The sequence below is a fragment of the Maylandia zebra genome, linkage group LG12 (assembly GCF_041146795.1).
Source record: "Maylandia zebra isolate NMK-2024a linkage group LG12, Mzebra_GT3a, whole genome shotgun sequence".
In the NCBI taxonomy this organism is placed as follows: domain Eukaryota; kingdom Metazoa; phylum Chordata; class Actinopteri; order Cichliformes; family Cichlidae; genus Maylandia; species Maylandia zebra.
Genome location: NC_135178.1, coordinates 28,801,915 through 28,820,768, shown reverse-complemented (window position 1 = coordinate 28,820,768; position 18,854 = coordinate 28,801,915). Strand labels below are relative to the sequence as shown.

The following is an 18,854-nucleotide window of genomic DNA, read 5'->3' as shown; positions in this document are numbered from 1 at the left end:
ATTTAATGCTCCGGTCTTTATTTCGCCCACTCTCAAACATCCAGAGACTAACCTATGTAAAAAAAAAAAAAAAAAAAAAAAAAAGAAGTGTGCAATCCCGGATTGTCTAAAACTTGCCCTTTTTTCTCATAGCCAGCAGGGGGCGACTCATCTCATTCACTGTTCAAAAGTTTATTATAGAAGGAAGGCACCTTCAGACGCTCTTTTAGACGTGAAATTTCTTTGCAGTGATTCATCTACACTAGCGTCTGGATGGACGGATACTTTTAACCTTCATCGTGATTAGATCAAGTTGCAATGGCAACAGTGTTCTTTGAACTGCTTGGCTTTCAGCTGTATTCTTTCAAAGTTTTTATTCATTGATGTCCTGTGTGCAGGATGTACTGAATTCAAGGAAATTAACCTTTAGCTTTTCTGACGCTTAAAAGATATGAGGTTTCTTTAAGAACTTTGGATATATCCTCTTGAAGAGAGCCTTAAAGCCACAGTTCTTACCGCGTACTTGTGTGGTGTCTACTATTTATCCCTGGTGGAGACTTATGTGTGACTAAAAGATTACTGAGACATGACACATTGCCACCCGGGTTGCCTTTGTACATAGGAGACACAGAGGGAGACAAAGTGAACTCATCTGATTTCATCAGTGTTATCCTTTTTATTTATCTATATAAAGCACAAGAGAAGGCTTGTGGGGCTACCACCGACTTATCTTCTAGCTGGTTTACAGGGGAGTGACTTTAAATAATTAATGCATAGATTTTTTTCCATCTCCATCAAGTATATATTAGAACTGAAAGGAGATAATCTTGGAAAACTTAGGTCTTGAAATAAGACTTTTCAAACAATAGATAGCACACAGTTCCATACAGAATATATGGAACCTTCCTCTTCTTCTACCAAAAACCAACAACAACAACAGCAGCACTAATGGGTACCACTGGGGAGGTCCAATAACAGGACCCAGTAAAACCACCTTGAAACACGAGGTGAGCTGTCTGTGTTGAGACTTACAATAAAAATGAGCTCGTTCATACTAACAGGCACTGCCTTCCTGCAACTAACACACCCAATAAAGGGCAAACAATGTGTTGTTGACAGGAGTTTCACTACACATCTGGAGTCTCAAGCCTGAGCAGTTTGTTTGATTCATTAACAATAAACAGTGTAATCAATCAAAGATTTAAAATGTTTAAAAGGTCCAAACATTTTGCAATGAATCTAAAGACTGTATGGCACAATATCTGTGTGTCTCTCTGTAGCCAGCTGTCTTTTGAAAATTGATCTTTACGAAGCTTCAACGCTGTAGTGCAGAAAGCTCTCATAATGAACTGAACGCCATTCAGAGAAGGATGAAGTGAACCTCTTATCATTCCCAGAGACGTTACCCAAACCGCCCCCCTTAAGTCCCCTGTTACAGTAATGAGCAACAGACTGTGAAATGTCTGAACCTAGAAAATAATCAGGACCTTTTGTTAGTTTTAGGTCAGAGAGGGAGGCTCTGCCACACAGAGACTGTTGCCACATTCCTCATTAAGGCTTTCCTGTGTTCTGGTGAGTTGTCTGAGGCATTTTATTAATATTACTGATTCTCTTCACGCTTCAGTCAATTATGTCAGCTTTAAACAACCTGGATGCCTGATATATACGGAGGCTTGGCAAATATGAAAGAGCAACTTTCGGTTTTCAAACAGTGTTTTTTTTTGTTTGTTTTGTTTTTTACATTTTTAACAACGCTTTACTTCTTAAAATTAAAAAAATTATGATACGATCAGTAAATACAAGTTCAGTATTATAAGAAGCAGCTTCCATCTACATACTTTAACTCAACCTTAGTGGCATTTGCTTTGAGTGCTTCCTCTGGCTCAGACTCATCCAAAAATAACACGTCTCCAAAAAGTATTTTCAAATGTGATCCTAGCAGGGTCAACTTGTATAGTAACTAGTTTGTATAGTATAGTATAGTAGTTAGTTTGGTCTACGTTTGACTAAAGTGTCTTCCTATGGACTAAAATATAAAACTTTTTATGAATCAAACCTGTAGACCTCAGTCTTTTTGATAGTGTCCAAAGATGTCCACAGGAAGGCGCTGTAGGTCATGAACTTTGTTCTAGTAAGTAAATGGGCGTGTTTGCTCTGTGTGTGTTCAGTCTCTTAAATTACCCGCTGTAGGAAAGGAAATGGACTAAAGTTTGACAGGTAAGTTGATCTCGTACAATCTGAAACAGGATAAATGTAGCTGTGTAGTTAAAGTATAGAGGAGCTCTGTCAGAGTTTGTGGATTTGTTTATATTGGAAGGATTACATGTGCTATTGATCGCCATTGTTTTTGTACGTGGGATCAGTGTGTACCTGTACCGTGTAGTGTGACCCGGAGTCTTTCAGCGTTTCGTTTGTCTTTTTCACCCCCCCTTGTTATGATTACATGTTTCCACGTTGTCTAAGAAGTAAAGAAAGGAAAGTGAAGTCTTTCTTTCCCCCCCTTTGTTCTCATGCAGCTGAGCCACAGGGCTGCTCTTGTTTAACTCAGGGAATAAAGTAGAGATGGACGATTTCTGGGCGGGAGCCCTTTGGACACTGAAGATTTGGCTGTACCTCGTAATCATCCTCATCATGATCCCATCCATGTTTGGATTCTCACTGGGCATTTCCGAGATCTACATGACCATACTGGTGAAAACCTTGGAGGTACTAACACACGTAATTCTTATGTCCCTCATAGGTTAATATGCTTTAAGCAGGTGGATAGATTTTGATTCTTTGCCATTAATATATGCTGTCTTTTCTCCACAGTGGGCCACTCTGAATATACAGAAAGCAAATTCAGATGAAGGAACACTCAAACCCTCCTCATCTAATGGTAAGTAGAAAGAAATTTGATTGATAGATCTAAAGAAAATGAGGCAGGGGCACTCTTTTACAGATAACTTGATGTCATATCCCTTATTGTGAAACTTTGGTTTAAGGAAAGCTTTGCGTCTGCTGCAATATGAGATTTCATCAGATACTTCATCATAAGTCTGTGCTGGCATGTTGCAATGATATGGCCACATTATAAAAAATAGACTGATTTACCTTTAAAGTGGCCTTTTTTAAAAATGCATGCATATAAAATACTCACGGAGCAAAACTTGCTGTGTCTTAAGGAAAAATGTTCATATTTTCTACCATACTACAGCTAATTTTTCACCAAAAAGTCTCTTTGTGGCGCTGAGGCTCAGTAACCTTTATGATAGGTAATAAGTAAAGTTGCTCTGGGAACCTTGTCTTATCTCACAAGATGCAATAAATAAACTCTTTATCAATCTCCAAGCTTCACAGGATGGTTTCCCATGCTGGAGCACAGAAAGACAGTTTGGTCAGCAAAAATTGATCTCTCCAAAGTTCAAAGTGTGTGAGCCGAACATTTTTAACATGAGCAATGAGTGCAAGAAGTAAAAGTCCCTGAAGAACAGAAACAGGGCAGACATTGTACTGAATGTTTTGAGTGAATACGGCGTGTGTTAGTGTAGGTTCTGGACTTTGCCTGCTGAGATATGAGGTAATGTGGATCCAAGCTGAGGCTGTTTTTAAACTGTTCTCAGACCTGTTTGCCTTACAGTCTGTTCAGTATGACCATTATTAATAAAGACTGCAAGCAAAAACAAGTAAGAACGTTTAAGGACATGTTTTAGGCGACACATTTCATAAATTGAGTTGCTCTTTCTTGTAAAGTCCCTCCTATGATGAGAACTCCAGATACAGTATCTTATCACTAAAAGTATTACATGCCTGCCTGTTGTGCCATATAACACTGAGGTGATGTAGATTCAGTTCTGTTCTTTTTAAAGAATTTTATCTTGAGTTCATGCTCTGAATGGCTTCAGTCCTCATGTTTTGTTGTTGTTGTTTTTTAATGCGTTTTGTCAAAGTGCAGCACATAATGCTCTTCCAGGAACAACATTCCCGATTGAACTCCCTGACACATTCTTTAATCTTCTAACCCTAACATTGCCTTAAGACGTTTGCCAAGGTTGACTTATCTATGTGATTGTTACTAATATAAAAAAATCATATCAGCTAGTTTAATTGCATCACTGTGTGTGTCTGCGTGTCTGTGTGTGTGTTTGCATGTGTGTCAGGTCTCATCCAAAGGGAAAATGGATCAATGGAGAAGGAGCTCGAGGAACTTCGACGAAGTCGCCCAAAACCACCAGTGGGGGGTGATTTTACACTAAGTGACTGTTTCTATTTCACCCGACAAGGGATTGAGAGTATTGTAGATGATGAGGTACATTTTTTTTTATTAACACATCTGCAAACCTTGGTTTTAATTTTAAAATGAAAATGTTTTAGTCATGTTTGTCAACTTTCTATTTTAAAATCAGGTGACCCAGCGGTTCACTTCTGAGGAGCTGGTGTCCTGGAACTTACTGACTCGCACCAACAATGATTTCCAGTACATAAGTCTGAAGCTGACGCTGGTCTATGGCCTTGGCATCATTGTGAGATACTGCATCCTTGCCCCCCTCAGGTAGAAAAATACTGCAGAGTCCACCCACCCCAAATTTACTCTTTCCTCCACAGAGAAGCAATGTGGAAGACGGAGTCAAGACTCACCTGGTTGTGTTAAAAATGATCTCAACTGAGTTAAAACCTACTGAAAAAATTGCAAGCTGTATGAGAGGAAGAAGTTAATGCCATAAAAATATGCAATTCAAATTCATTTTTTACATAACATGCAGTAATTTATATTTCTGTTAAGTTTCAATAAAAACTCTAAACTCCAACTGACCTGCTGCTTGAAGGTGAAATGTGTCACTCTCTCTCCAGAATAACGTTGACCATCATCGGTGTTAGCTGGTTGGTAATAGGAACATCTGCAGTTGGATTGCTTCCAAACTGGAGGTGACTAAAAATGTTTTGTTTTTTTTTATCTTATACATTAGAAAAAGTACTATAATGGAAATCTTTTCTCAACAGTGTGTCATTTTTTTTCCTTGTAAATATTTATTTTTAGGATAAAGTTCTGGCTCAGTGAGTTGGTCCACGTGATGTGTTACAGAATCTGTGCTCGAGGACTCTCTGCCACGATTCGCTATCACAACAGGTACAAATGCTTTCCTGTTATGTACCACATCCTTAAAAAAGACTGGTTTTACCCTTTGTCTTTGATTTCAGTGTTGTCATTTCCTCTGCAGGGAAAACAAACCCAAAAAAGGAGGAATCTGTGTTGCCAATCATACTTCTCCGATTGACATTGTGATTCTGTGCACAGATGGCTGCTATGCTATGGTATGCAAAGAAGTCACCCTCAAATCAACTTATTTGGAGTTTTACATATAAAGAAACTGATTTGTTGTAAAACTATTTCTTTGCATTATGTGTTTCCTAGGTGGGTCAGGTCCATGGAGGCCTGATGGGAATTATTCAGAGAGCCATGGTGAGATCCTGTCCTCATGTCTGGTTTGAGAGGTCAGAGATGAAAGATCGCCATCTAGTGACCAAAAGGTTCATATTTCACTCCCTCACTTCAACACGTTTCTTTCAGGTCTTTTGCTTGGAAGTAGAAACGTATTATCGTCAAAACAAGAACGAGTATGTTTTGGAACGCTGATGCTGGATTCACTGCAGTTTAGATTCCAGTCTCTTTACTTTAATCCCTTCTCAATAAGGCACTCATTCTAATTGTTGAATGTATTTTTTATTGTGTGTATTTATAAATGGTTTCTATTACCTGTTCTGTTGTTTCCAGGTTGAAAGACCATGTGAACGACAAAAAAAAGCTTCCTATATTGATATTTCCAGAGGGTAAGCGTCACCAAGTAGACAGATAAAGTTACTTTATCCACTGCAGTTTGATCTTTGTATCATCAAAGAAAAGCCTGAGTGAGAGCTGTTATTTTAGCTCCGTGTCTGATGGCAGTCTGGCCACTGAGCTGTGACACACGAGCAGATATTTTCTATGTGGGTTTGGAAGAAGCTCACACAGCTGTCTGTTTAATCTCCTGTTTCTATAGGAACTTGTATTAACAACACATCTGTCATGATGTTTAAAAAGGGAAGTTTTGAAATTGGAACAACAATATACCCAGTCGCCATTAAGGTACTTCAGCCCAGTCTAGCATTCCTCCTTCATCTCTCAGTCATATATATTTGAGCCCTTTAGGTCACACATTTCTGCTACTTAATGCTTGTCTCTGTGCTTTTTAAACTTTTCCTAGTATGACCCAAAGTTTGGAGATGCTTTCTGGAACAGTTCCAAGCACAGCATGGTCAGTTACCTGCTGAGGATGATGACCAGCTGGGCCCTTGTATGCAATGTCTGGTACCTGCCAGCCATGCACCAACAGGTGTGTGTAACATGTGATGAATGAAGTCTATGTACATATCTGTATAGACTTAGGAGGACTTTAACTCGGATCACATTTGTTTTCTTGAGACTTCAACTTGCCTAACTTGCTTAAATTGACTGTTGGTCTTTAGTCTTTATAATAAAACTGCTTTTATTTGTGACAATAAACGGATTCACACAGTTTTATTTCCCCCAAAAAATGTCAGGAGGGTGAAGATGCTGTCCAGTTTGCCAACAGAGTGAAGTCAGCCATCGCTCACCAGGGAGGGCTGGTAGATCTGCAATGGTAAGCTCTTACCTCATCCCTTTTAAAGTGATTCTAATTTAATGATTTCACAGACAAGAGTAACAGAGAAAGATGTAGTCCTTTGTCTGAATGCTAATCAAGTGTCAGTCAGCTCTTTTTTTTCTTCTTTTTTTTTTATGACCTGGCCATAGGGAAACGTATGACACTGAATAATCGTTTAGTTCTGTCTGCATGCAGGGATGGAGGCCTCAAGAGGGCAAAGGTGAAGGAGACATTCAAAGAGCAGCAGCAGAAGAAGTACAGCAACATGGTGGTGAGAGATGACAGCAGCAGCAACAGCGACTGAGATCCTCAGTCTTGTGTTGGAGAATATCTACTGGAAAAAAAAAATGCAGTGGTCCTCCAGTGTTTTCTCTCTGGCTGTAACTGACTGGGAAAGCACAACAGTAGATTTAAAAAACTGTGAAAACTTAGGTACAGCTAAAGATAGGGAAGTCTCAGTGATTCATAGATAACACAAGTGCAATATTGAACATTATGAGGAACTGAAAAAGGCAAGCTCCCTGTGTTTACTGCTGCTTTAAAAAAGAGTTTGGGGTCACACAGCATGTTCTATATTTTTTATTTTTTAGAAAATACAGAGACATTTTGTTTCAGCAATGATTACTGCAGTGTTCCAGTGGCACATTGATTTAAATAATGCGAGTTCAACATATGAAAAGGCTAAGTGATTATTTTTTTCCCCCTACTGATTACAGAAGCATTAAGTGTATGGAGCAACAGCACCTGTCGGTTTGATCATAGTCTCAAACACGTCCAGTAAAACAACTTTAGGATTTTAAAAACTATAATGCAACAAAGCTTCATGCACTCAATAAACCAACTAAACTGCTTCTTTAAAGGGTACAACAGTTTTCAGCTGTGCTAACATGATAAATTTGATACATTTGTGGTAGGTAGCAGTGTGTTTGTAATACATGAACAACATTGCTGCAATCATAAGTTATGATTTTAAATTCTCCTGATTCTACAACCTTTTCATCAACATTTCATATTAAATGAAAACAAGCATTTTTTTTTGACTCAGAAACAAAGACGCATTAAGTGACCCCAAACTACTGAGCACAGTGTTTACTGATGTGAAATGTGTGATTGCAGATGAGCCACTGGTTTAAAAAAACTGGCTTGATGAATGTGTAATTTGTCGACTTAAATGTGTTCTACTTGTTGTGTTTTTTGGTTTGTTTGTTTGTCTACATGTCAAAAGCCCATGGTACAAATGTTGTACTGTACAAATGAATTCAGGTGTTGCCGTGTAATACTGCAAAAGAATTCACGCCGATAACTACCAAACCGTGCTAGTTCTCAGTCAGCTTGAACGAACAAACACATTTGAGTTCAAAACTGACAGCAGCTTAGCATTTGTTATTCAAAAGGGAAATTTGACCTCGTCTGCTTTTCAAAAAAAGCCCACGAGTTTGACACTTGAATAATGAATGTTAACGTTGTTGTGCGTGACAGTCCAGTTCATTTAATGACAACATGAGCTGTAACTGCTTCACAGTATAACGCACAGAACAGACTTTTTAGATGGCTTCTCACTGGATGGTTTTTCTGAAATTTCATCCTCATGGCTTCCATTTTTCTCTGGGACTTCCTCTTTGGACCCTTAAAGCAGATTGAAGAAGCATTTGTTTTAGGGAGACTTTTTGAATGTTGCGTGTCCTGATATTTTCTGTTTGTTTGTCAAACTGTCAATGATCTCACCATCATTTTTGTGATCGCTGGGTTCTGATTTGTCCTGAGTGCTCTGTTTAAAAACAAGTTTGAATCAATGAAATTCTGTCTGAAAACCTTTAAACCAGTCGGCCTTTGACTGATGGAAGTACTCACCTGCAAGGAGTCCCCTTTTCTCTGTTGTGCTTTGAGTTCCTGATATCTGCAAGTATTAATGACAAAGTAGAAATCATAGCTAAGAAACTCTGCAGTCAGATGAATGACTTTGTGTTTTATAGTTTGGCCCATAAGTATTCAGATAAGAATATTCTTGTTTTCATTCAAGGGGTTAACCAAGACCCTTAACGCAGTTAATATACAGCTATTTTTATACATGGTCCTCAGACACAGTTTTGTGATCTTGCAAGGTCTGTTGCCATAATTTATGAAAACTGGAGCAGATAAAATAGCACGAGTTAATTCCATGTGCTAAACTTGTATTTGTTTCACTGGAACTCTCAATATAAGGTTAACAGAAATGTTGGTGAAAAAAAGCCTTTAATGGCCAAATCGCCGATGTGTACAAAGTTTCTTAAAAAGAAGAAATCCTCTGGCCAGCTCAGCAACACCGAAAGGGTTAAAAGACCACAGAAGGCAACTGAAGTGCACAATGACAGAATTATTATGAAAACAGCTTTGAAACATCTAGACAAGCCAAGAACAAACTGGAGGAGGTAGGTGCGATATTGTCAAAGTCTACAATCAACAGCCACTGGTTAGACTAAGAAAACCAAAAAAACATCTAAATGCACAATTCTGGAAAAAATAAAATCTTTGGAAACCAAGATGAACTTGTACAAAAATAATGAGAAATTATGGAGATGTGCCAGTGGAACTGGGTTATTGGTGTTTATAGGTTAGGTGAGCATGTGACGATGCTGCAAACTGATCAGAGTGTGCTTCACAGTGCAAATGGACAATTACCTAAAGCAAACGGCAAAAGCAAACCAAGAGTTTCTCAAAGCAAAGAAAGGCTAAGAAGTCAGTTACCTGATCTGAACCTAGTAGAGCAGCTTTTCAGTTATAAAAAATGCAAAGCTGAAGGCAGAAAGGCCAACAAACAAGGAACAACTATAAGTGACTGCAGAAAAAGAAAAGAGCATCTCAAGGGAGGAAATACAGCATTTGGTGATGTCCATGGTTTCTAGACTTAGTCGGTGAGTGCAAAGGATTTTCAGCCAAGTATCAAAACCAGTCTTTATGTATAAAACTATATTTGTTTGTCAAACTCATTTTAAACCTATGAAAATGGGATACTATGTATAATATGGCTGTGATTTCTAAATAGCTAATGTTAAATTGATCTTAACTATTGAGTAAAAGAATCTTCGTTTTGATTGGTTGAATTAAAATGTCCTTTGGTGTGGTACAGAGGTAAAACTACAAAAACGCTCACTGTCCAAATAAAAAATGATCTAACTGTGTGTCACAGCTTTCAAGTCTTTTTGTCTCTTCTTTTTGTAACCCGGTTTGGAAAAACAAACGGGATGGTGAAATATTTATGAGTGGAATTAGTGTCAAACATCTGCGTCTCCTCTGCCCAGTTCGGATGACAAACAGGTTGCTGTTGATTCAAATGGACAGAGTTAAATTAGGATGCCTTTATCTCCTAGCAATAAAGGCCAGCAGGTCTACAGTACAACATAGTTTAATGCAATGGTTATTCCATTAAGAGCAGTCTTGCCTCTAACATGAGCCAGCTGGTCATCATAAAACCAGACAAATAAAACCAGCAGTATATGCAGAGTATTCATTTGTAAGACAGACGAATGACGAATACAGTTGCAGTTTCACAGCAAAAACATCTTAAGTTGCTGTATTATAAAGTACTGCTGTTCAGTTTGTGTTAAACAATAACACAATTTCATCTAATGATGAAATAGTCACAGTTTTGTCCAGTGATTTGTCTTCAGACGAGGCTATAAATGTTGTTGATCAAGCATATTTAAAAAGATGCAGTTACATTTGATCACTATCTGTAGTAATCTCACCTTTGCAGATAGGAGTCGTTTTTTCTGTGGGTAGAATTTGTTTTCCTTTTCAGTCCTTGTGGTGTCCATGTTTTGCTTGTGTCTATTCCTACATCCACCCTGCCTGCAGCTCCAGATGCAATTGGCATCTTTGATAGCAGAAGTACAAATATCAGAAAAAAACCAAATCAAAACCAAAACTCTCAGTCATGTGGATGCAAACATGCACAGTCGCTCTTGTAGCTGAAAGAGGAGCTTGCCTTTCCGGACTTCACACACTCCTTGTTCTCTTGTAGACTTGGCTGATATGTTGGTAAGAAAGTGGCTCTGCAGTTTATGTGGATGTTTGTTGTTGTATCCGTGGCAACAGTACCCCCAAAAAAATGAAACAGCAGTGCCTGTGGCTGCAATGAATGCAGTCAGGGCCACCTTCTTTACTTTTAATTCTTAAAAAGTATATATGTATTTTTATATATATATTTGTTTGTTGTTGTTAGATTTATTTTTTTAAAAATGACTCAATTTTAGTAAAAACTAACATCAAATCTGTTATAAAAAAGGAAATGTTCTCAAAAAAGACATCATACTCAACAGACTTCTAAATAACAGATGAGATGTATTTCGTATTTTGATTACAGATGCATTCTTGTTTTTGTACTTTAAATAGGACACCAAAGTCAGAAAGGGTTGAAGTGAAAGTAATTCATCAGTGTTCTTGCAGCTCTCTCAACATAGGAACAAAAATAATAGTACAATAAGAATATATAATGCCATATCTTTTTTGTAAGCAGAGAATATAAGATAATGTCATTGCCATTTATGGATTCATGGTCATCAGGATTTGGTCTGGGTTTTTGCTGTTGTTGTTTTTTTCTATTTTGTATTCTTAATTGATGTATTTGAGGTTTGATATATGGTTGATATGATATTTATGGTTGATTGATGTTTTATTTGATCCAATCCAATCATTTTTATATATAAATATAATAGGGCGATTGTGGTTCAAGAGTTGGGAGTTCGCCTTGTAATCGGAAGGTTGCCAGTTCGAGGACAGTCTCGGTCGTTGTGTCCTTGGGCAAGACACTTCACCTACTGCCTACTGGTGTTGGCCAGAAGGGCCGATGGCGCGATATGGCAGCCTCGCTTCTGTCAGTCTGCCCCAGGGCAGCTGTGGCTACAACTGTAGCTTGCCTCCACCAGTGTGTGAATGTGTGTGTGAATGGGTGGATGGCTGGGTGTGTAAAGCGGTTTGGGGTCCCTAGGGGGGACTAGTAAAAGCGCTATACAAATACAGGCCATTTACCATTTACCAAATATAAAACACATTTGAAACAAAAAAGTTGAAAGGAAAGTTGTTAAATAAAATAAAAGATGTGCCATACACAGTTGCCCACACACATCAATAATTATATCTAAAGCATTACAGAAATACAGGAGACATGAATGAATAGTGGTATTGTAAAGCGCTTTGAGGGGTCCCGAAAAGCGCTATATAAATGCAATCCATTATTATTATTATCATGTGATTCAGAAGAGGCTGAATCTTGGCTTATCATAATCACCCATATCTCTTGTGGCCTGGCAACTGTCTCTGAAAGGGAGACTTGTTTTGATGGCATCCCAATGTGCAAGAGTCATCACATCAGCAACATGTAAAATGAGCACAAATATGTGCACAAATACATGAAGTAACATATGATTACATTCCAACACAATGTTAGCAAAGTTTCCCTCCAAGAAGACGTTATTTCATAACGTTGCCTTGAAGCAACGAAAAGAAAAACTGAGTTCCTGAACATTCAATATACAAAAAACTTCATGAAACTTGACAAAACTCCTCTATAAAGCACATACACGTATCTGTCATTTACAATTTATGCCATTTTAAAAATGATTTCTAGAGCAAAAATTCTTACCTTCTTCTCACACCATGCGGTCCTGTGACCATGTGTCAGAAAAGGATTCCCCATCTTAAAATCATGCTTGATTATTCCTCCCACATCTCATTGGGCTTAGATTTCAGTTAAGTTCACATGTACTGGGCATAGGGCTTATTGCTTTCACTAACTCAAGGACAACACTGCACTGCAGACAGGTCAAATTATTAACAGCCAAGGTAAAATGGGTTTAGTTGGACTTTACGACATGCCTTCACACAACTGTGCCATTCATGATTCTTCCTTCTCATCTCCATGTGTGATGATGTAGCAGAGAGACTTGTAGTCAATGTTTCCAGTTGGATCTATGGGAGCGAGAGCGAAGGCCTGATCCACCTGTAGGTTTATAAAGAGTTTGTCTGTTAAAAAATATCTTTAAAATTATATGAGAATCTGTCAAAAACAAAACACAAACCTCCTCTGCTGTGAATTTATCAGCCTGATTCATCAGTAGTCGTCTAAATCTAAAAAATAATCAAAAACAAAAATTAAAGGAGAGCAATATAAAATATTATACCATTACAGCCCATTTGCAACAATGTGAAAGCTAATTGCTGTCTTACTCATCCTTATTAACAAAGCCTGTTCCATTGGGGTCAAAAAGTTTGAAGGCTGCTAGTATGGTGTCTTCAGGATCAGTACCTGGAGGAAGATCAAATATCATCATCCATCACCTGAAAGCACCTCACAGGAATTTCAAAGATCTCTTTGAACATCTGTAAATCTCTCACCACTAAGTTTCTCCCCAAAAAGTGTCAGAAATACAGTAAAGTTGATGGGACCCTTCCCTTCATTCAACATTTCATCCAACTCCTCCTCTTTGACATTTAGCTTCCCTGGTACACAAAAACACACAGAGACATGCCAATATACATTTACTAAATGCAGTAACAGTAGCAGGTCAACATCATTACAGCTTTCACTTATTGTAGTTTATTTGCTATCAGTTTATACCTATTTTCCACCTTTGAAATATGTAAAAGATCAAATGTTGGAAGTAAAGAAATTACCCAGTTGTGCATAAGTTTCCTTCAGGTCCTGTTTTTTGATAACACCGTCTCTGTCTTGGTCAATGCAACCAAACGCCTGTAGGATGAAGAACACATCTGTGGCACATAACTATTTTTGAATCATAGAAAGAGTTTTATAACTGAAAAATGATGTTTTACTTTTAATAAATAACACATTTAGAGGCCAACTGTCAATACGTTTAGAAATACTTTGAACACATTTCTTTCAGACAGAGGATAAAAAACGTGAAAACCTGATGCTTTTTCTTGGATGTTGGGAACTTTGCGTTTCTTTTGAAGTTGGTTAAAATAACTAACATTTCATTTTAACTAACAGGTCATTTTAAAATTTCTATTTAGTCTTGCAGTAGGCTTTAAACAACAATGAAAAATAAGTTAAATATGAATTTGAATTCATTTTTAAGGAATTGGTGTCATAAGCCGGTACTTTACCTCCTTGAACTCCTGTATCTGAGACTGCTCAAACATGGAAAAGACATTTGAGGAGGATTTCTGTCCTCCCCTCTGCCTCTTGTTGGAAGCTTTCTTGCTTGCCTGAGATGAAGAAAAAAGTATATATTATATATAATCCTACAGAGGGCACTGAACGGATCAAAACAACTGATTTCGCAGTACGTAAATAATGTTTTTAAATACACAGCATCTTCAAGATTCCTAAATCACCATAAAGACTAAAAACAGTGACTGGCTTACCATGTCTGAATGTAGGATTACTCCAATCCAGGTGATGATGGAGGGTTTTATGTATAGCCTGTGTTATCTTATCTCCTACCCTCCTATAATAGACTGCCATGGATAGCTGAGGCCCTTACATGGTTAAAGCTGTGTCAGTGTGTGGCTGAATGGACGTGATAAGTGTTGAAGCACACAGGATTCCTCTGGGCTGGAAAAACAGATAAGAACAGAGACGACAGGAAAGGAGACCAGCAAAGTGACTTTGGACATTTGACAGTCATTTAAATAAATTCTTATAATTCACCAACTAAATCAGGCAATGAAGCTTAAAGTTTTTACAGAGAAATATTAGAATAATATTGGATTATAATGCAATGCAAAGGTTTTCTCAAAAACTAAATATTTTTTCTTAATGCCTTAACTTTCTGTTTTTGTTTAACTAGTAAAATAATGATAATAATAATAATAATAATAATAATAATAATAATAATAATAATAATAACATATACAGCTATTAACAAATGAAACCGCTAAAATACATTTTTTTTAAGCCTAGTATGTTTTCTACTTAAAATAAGTATAAATCTAGAGTTATTTAACCCAGCTCTATTCCTTAACTAAAGTGAAAACCTTCTTGGTAGAAAATATGGTTTTAAAATACCTGGCAGGTACAGAAGCTATCCATTTCAATTTCTTCTGTCTCTTTACATAATTCTCAGACACTTCATGTTGTCGGGTTTTGTGATGATCATGCATCACAAAGCCTCTGGTTTCCTACACTTCCTGAATGTTTCCACTCTGCAGTAAAACCACTTACAGCTGATTGTGGAATATCTAGCAGAGAAGAAAATTTCACACACTGACTTGCTGGGACTGTAGTATCCATTTACCGTTCGACCAATTCTTTTACAAATGTTTGTAAAAGCCGAGAGTTGTTTGATTTCATACACCTGTGGTAATGTGACTGAACACACCTGAAATCAAAACCACATCCAGTTTTGCCTTGCATTATTGGTCAAAAGTGGATTCATTACAATGATACTGTTTTGTTCTCTATTGTGTGGACACTCTGGAAACCCTACACATATTCCATATGTATGAGGACTGATGACATGGATACTCTAAGACACATCACCTGTGGTGGCCACGCCCTACTTGCCATTGTAGCTATATAAACACTATGCATGCGTGGCTTCTTCAAATCCCTGATTTCCACATAGTCTAGCATACGTGTGTCACCTTACCTTGCCAGAAGAGAGCTGGTCCCCATACCCCTCTCAGGGATTGCTTTTGTCTCTCCTACACAGGCCGGTGCAAAACTTGGCACTATTTAAATAAAATGGAACTGAAATTTTATTTTCCAATGCAAAATTTGACCTTGTTGGAAGTTATGTCAGACTTGCCAGAGAGTAAAGACAGGGGGAAAGTGTGGTGTGGACAATTTCTGTCTGACTTCCAGAGCTAGGGGACTGGGAAAACCCTGCACTGTGGGAGAGCTTAGTTGCTGTTCATTTCCACCTGTTATAGAAAAGAAACAGCGTAACATCCAAAGCTTCTTAGGCAAACCTGTGTGACATTAAGAGTATAAGGTGTGACTTGTGCCCCAAGTGCATGTCCCTCAGTCATAATCGGCACATTTCACTGATGGATTAGGGCTAATCCAGGGGAGCACAGCTGTTTAAAGTTGTGGAATAAAGGTGCCTATGGAGGAGGGCCATGATAATTGTGTTCACTTAGAGAGCATAGAACCAGACCATGCAAGCTAGCGCGAGAGAAATCTATATGGTAACTTCCAACGTAGCCAGAAACCCTTTTTACAACTATATGCCGTAACCAACATGTCTCGTTTCCATGTTTAGCTCAGGAGGTAGAGGTCATCAAGTGATTGGGAAGGTTGGGGGTTTCATCTCCGGCTGTTCCAGTCTGCATGATAAATATCCTTGGACAAGATACTGACCCCAAGTTGCTCTCCGATGCAGTATGAATGTGTGTGAATGTGTCTCAATGTTAGATAGAAAGCACTTATGTGAGAAGCATTAAAAAATCTCCTTGTGTAAATTGGAGAATGAGGCAATTTGTATAAAGCACTTTGAGTGCGCAGGTAGAAAAGCACGATATGAGAACCAGTCCATTTACCAGTGTTCACTTGTCTGGTGTTAGTTTTCATGTCTGTCTCTTTTCTGTTTCACTTTCAAAGTTAACTTTGCTTGCTGTTTGTCCTTACCCGATTCCCTGATTGTTTTCACCTGTTGTTGATCATTCATATATCAATAATTTTCTGTTTAATCCCTGATCAGCCCTCCGTGTGTGCTCAATCCTCCCTGTGTCCTGTGCCAAGATATCACACATTTCCCTCTCTTGCAGCCCAGCTTGTTCCTTTTTTTTTTTTGCTTTTTTGGATTCTTGTCTAAAGAATTTATTTATTTTATGGGAAGTTATTTTAATATTTAAAGGCTTGCTTTTGGTTTACCATTGTGCCTGCAGTATCCTGCATTTGTGACAAACTTAGGTTTTAAACTTGGGAATTACTTTGTCCCTCTTTGGGGGGGAAACTCCCACTGGGTTTAAATCTGGGACTTTCCACCATTTGACCTTAGAACTGAAGAAGCTTCTCGGATGAGAGGTGAAACGTCTTCAAGCAACTCAAAGAAGTCCAGACGCTTTTCTTTCCAAGCTCCTTAGACTACGATGACCTGGATGACTGAGAAGCTTCACAGACATCTTGGGAATTACTTTATGTTCTTTTATAGAAAAAAATCTCTTAAAATATTTTGTGGAATGAAAATAAGTACCATCTGTACTGACCGTTTCCATATGCAGGAGATGTATTTCTTTTGGAATTACAGCATTTTTGGTCTTACTCAATATATAGTTTTCCCTAACAACATGAGCATTTGTAAGCAATAGGAGAGTATTGAGGAGGCCAAAACTTTATTGGTCGTTATTAGTAACTTACAAATGAGAAAATTCTCAATTTCCAATTGTTTTACAAAGGTATGAGGTGGAGAGAGTGTAATACTTTCAGATATAATTTTAATAGCAGTCATTTGCATTTTTATATTAGGTAAGCTGGGTTTAGTTGGACTTTACGACATGCCTTCACACAACTGTGCCGTTCATGATTCTTCCTTCTCATCTCCATGTGTGATGATGTAGCAGAGAGACTTGTAGTCAATGTTTCCAGTTGGATCTATGGGAGCGAGAGCGAAGGCCTGATCCACCTGTAGGTTTATAAAGAGAAAGTTTGTCCACTGAAAATATCTTAAAAATTATATGAGAATCTGTCAAAAACAAAACACAAAGTTGAAAACACAAACCTCCTCTGCTGTGAATTTATCAGCCTGATTCATCAGTAGTCGTCTAAATCTAAATAAAAATAAATAAATGTTAAAGGAGAGGAAAAATAAGATACTTTAATGCAGTGGTCTCCAACTCCAGTCCTTGAGAGGTACTATCCTACAGCTTTTAGGTGCATCCTTGCTCCAACACACATGAATCAAATAAATGGCTTGTTACCAGGGCTTTGCCACACCTGATAGCATACTAAAGAGGTATTTCAACATGCATCTAAAAGCTGCAGGAGAGTAGCTCTCGAGGACTGCAGTTGAAGACCCCTGCTATAATGCTATGGGTCACACGGAACAACGTGAAAGCTAATTGATAAGAGTTCTTACTCATCCTTATTAACAAAGCCTGTCCCATTAGGATCAAAAGGTTTGAAGGCTGCTAGTATGGTGTCTTCAGGATCAGTACCTGGAGGAAGATCAAATATAATTCTCCATCACCTGAAAGCACCTCACAGGAATTTCAAAGATCTCTTTGAACATCTGTAAATCTCTCACCATTGAGTTTCTCCCCAAAAAGTGTCAGAAATACAGTAAAGTTGATGGGACCCTTCCCTTCATTCAACATTTCATCCAACTCCTCCTCTTTGACATTTAGCTTCCCTGGTACACAAAAACACACAGAGACATGCCAATATACATTTACTAAATGCAGTAACAGTAGCAGGTCAACATCATTACAGCTTTCACTTATTGTAGTTTATTTGCTATCAGTTTATACCTATTTTCCACCTTTGAAATATGGAAAAGATCAAATGTTGGAAGTAAAGAAATTACCCAGTTGTGCATAAGTTTCCTTCAGGTCCTGTTTTTTGATAACACCGTCTCTGTCTTGGTCAATGCAACCAAACGCCTGTAGGATGAAGAACAAAGAATATTTCAAATGAAGTGTGACACAGAACCATTTCTCAATTTTGAAAGCGTTTTATAATTAAAAATGTTTGTTAACTTTTATCGAATAACAAGTTTAGAGACTTACTGTCAATACTTTTAGGAAATACTCAAAAATAAGTTTGCAGTAATACATCTTTTCCAAGATCATTTCCCCAGGAATTTAAAGGAAGTGGTGTCATTAGCTGGTACTTTACCTCCTTGAACTCCTGTATCTGAGACTGCTCAAACATGGAAAAGACATTTGAGGAGGATTTCTGTCCTCCCCTCTGTCTCTTGTTGGAAGCTTTCTTGCTTGCCTGAGACAAAGAAACAGTTACTCTTATACATAATCCTATAGAGGGCACAGTACGTAAATAATGTTTTTAAATACACAGCATCTACAATTTTGCGAAAGACTTCTAAAATCACCATAAAGACTAAAAACAGTGACTCCCTTACCATGTCTGAATGAATGAAGGTGGGCTCCCAGCCAGGCGATGATGCTAGGTGGGTTTTATGTATAGCCTGTGTTATCTTATCTCCTACCCTCCTATAATAGACTGCCATGGATAGCTGAGGCCCTTACATGGTTAAAGCTGTTTCAGTGTGTGGCTGAATGGACGTGATAAGTGTGAAGCACACAGGATTCCCCTGGGCTGGAAAAAACAGA

General features: G+C 38.0%; 4 protein-coding genes across 5 annotated transcripts; 1 reads left to right on the top strand and 3 right to left on the bottom strand.

Moving 5' to 3' along the window:
• The first annotated feature begins 2,097 nt into the window (after window positions 1-2,097).
• Window positions 2,098-6,935, top strand: agpat9l (1-acylglycerol-3-phosphate O-acyltransferase 9, like). Of its 2 annotated transcripts, none has more exons than XM_004546989.3 (14): window positions 2,098-2,196; window positions 2,496-2,685; window positions 2,791-2,857; window positions 4,119-4,267; window positions 4,365-4,510; window positions 4,810-4,884; window positions 4,997-5,086; window positions 5,178-5,271; window positions 5,372-5,487; window positions 5,732-5,787; window positions 5,997-6,082; window positions 6,201-6,329; window positions 6,538-6,617; window positions 6,816-6,935. In XM_004546989.3, exons 2-14 carry the CDS (start codon window positions 2,542-2,544, stop codon window positions 6,922-6,924), a joined length of 1,341 nt encoding a protein of 446 aa, XP_004547046.2. In that variant the 5' UTR covers window positions 2,098-2,196; window positions 2,496-2,541; the 3' UTR covers window positions 6,925-6,935. The 2 variants fall into 2 exon arrangements, with proteins under 2 accessions (XP_004547046.2, XP_076747127.1); XM_076891012.1 differs by having other exon boundaries at window positions 2,135-2,196; window positions 2,528-2,685.
• Window positions 6,936-7,183: 248 nt separating this feature from the next.
• On the bottom strand, window positions 7,184-10,822 carry LOC143421508 (uncharacterized). The gene is made up of 4 exons (XM_076891013.1): window positions 10,346-10,822; window positions 8,472-8,517; window positions 8,346-8,388; window positions 7,184-8,246 (listed from the first exon to the last, which is right to left on the bottom strand). The coding sequence occupies exons 1-4, from the start codon at window positions 10,471-10,473 to the stop codon at window positions 8,137-8,139; spliced, it is 327 nt and encodes a 108-aa protein (XP_076747128.1). The 5' UTR covers window positions 10,474-10,822; the 3' UTR covers window positions 7,184-8,136.
• Window positions 10,823-10,920: 98 nt separating this feature from the next.
• Window positions 10,921-14,089, bottom strand: LOC106677009 (myosin regulatory light chain 2, atrial isoform). Its single transcript, XM_014414669.3, has 7 exons — window positions 13,986-14,089; window positions 13,725-13,826; window positions 13,272-13,347; window positions 12,993-13,097; window positions 12,825-12,903; window positions 12,677-12,725; window positions 10,921-12,597 (listed from the first exon to the last, which is right to left on the bottom strand). Exons 1-7 carry the CDS (start codon window positions 13,986-13,988, stop codon window positions 12,493-12,495), a joined length of 519 nt encoding a protein of 172 aa, XP_014270155.2. The 5' UTR covers window positions 13,989-14,089; the 3' UTR covers window positions 10,921-12,492.
• A 2,792-nt stretch (window positions 14,090-16,881) lies between these two features.
• Window positions 16,882-18,781, bottom strand: LOC101480470 (myosin regulatory light chain 2, atrial isoform). Its single transcript, XM_014414672.2, has 7 exons — window positions 18,644-18,781; window positions 18,400-18,501; window positions 18,089-18,164; window positions 17,810-17,914; window positions 17,642-17,720; window positions 17,285-17,333; window positions 16,882-17,188 (listed from the first exon to the last, which is right to left on the bottom strand). Exons 1-7 carry the CDS (start codon window positions 18,749-18,751, stop codon window positions 17,084-17,086), a joined length of 624 nt encoding a protein of 207 aa, XP_014270158.2. The 5' UTR covers window positions 18,752-18,781; the 3' UTR covers window positions 16,882-17,083.
• Window positions 18,782-18,854: the final 73 nt, after the last annotated feature.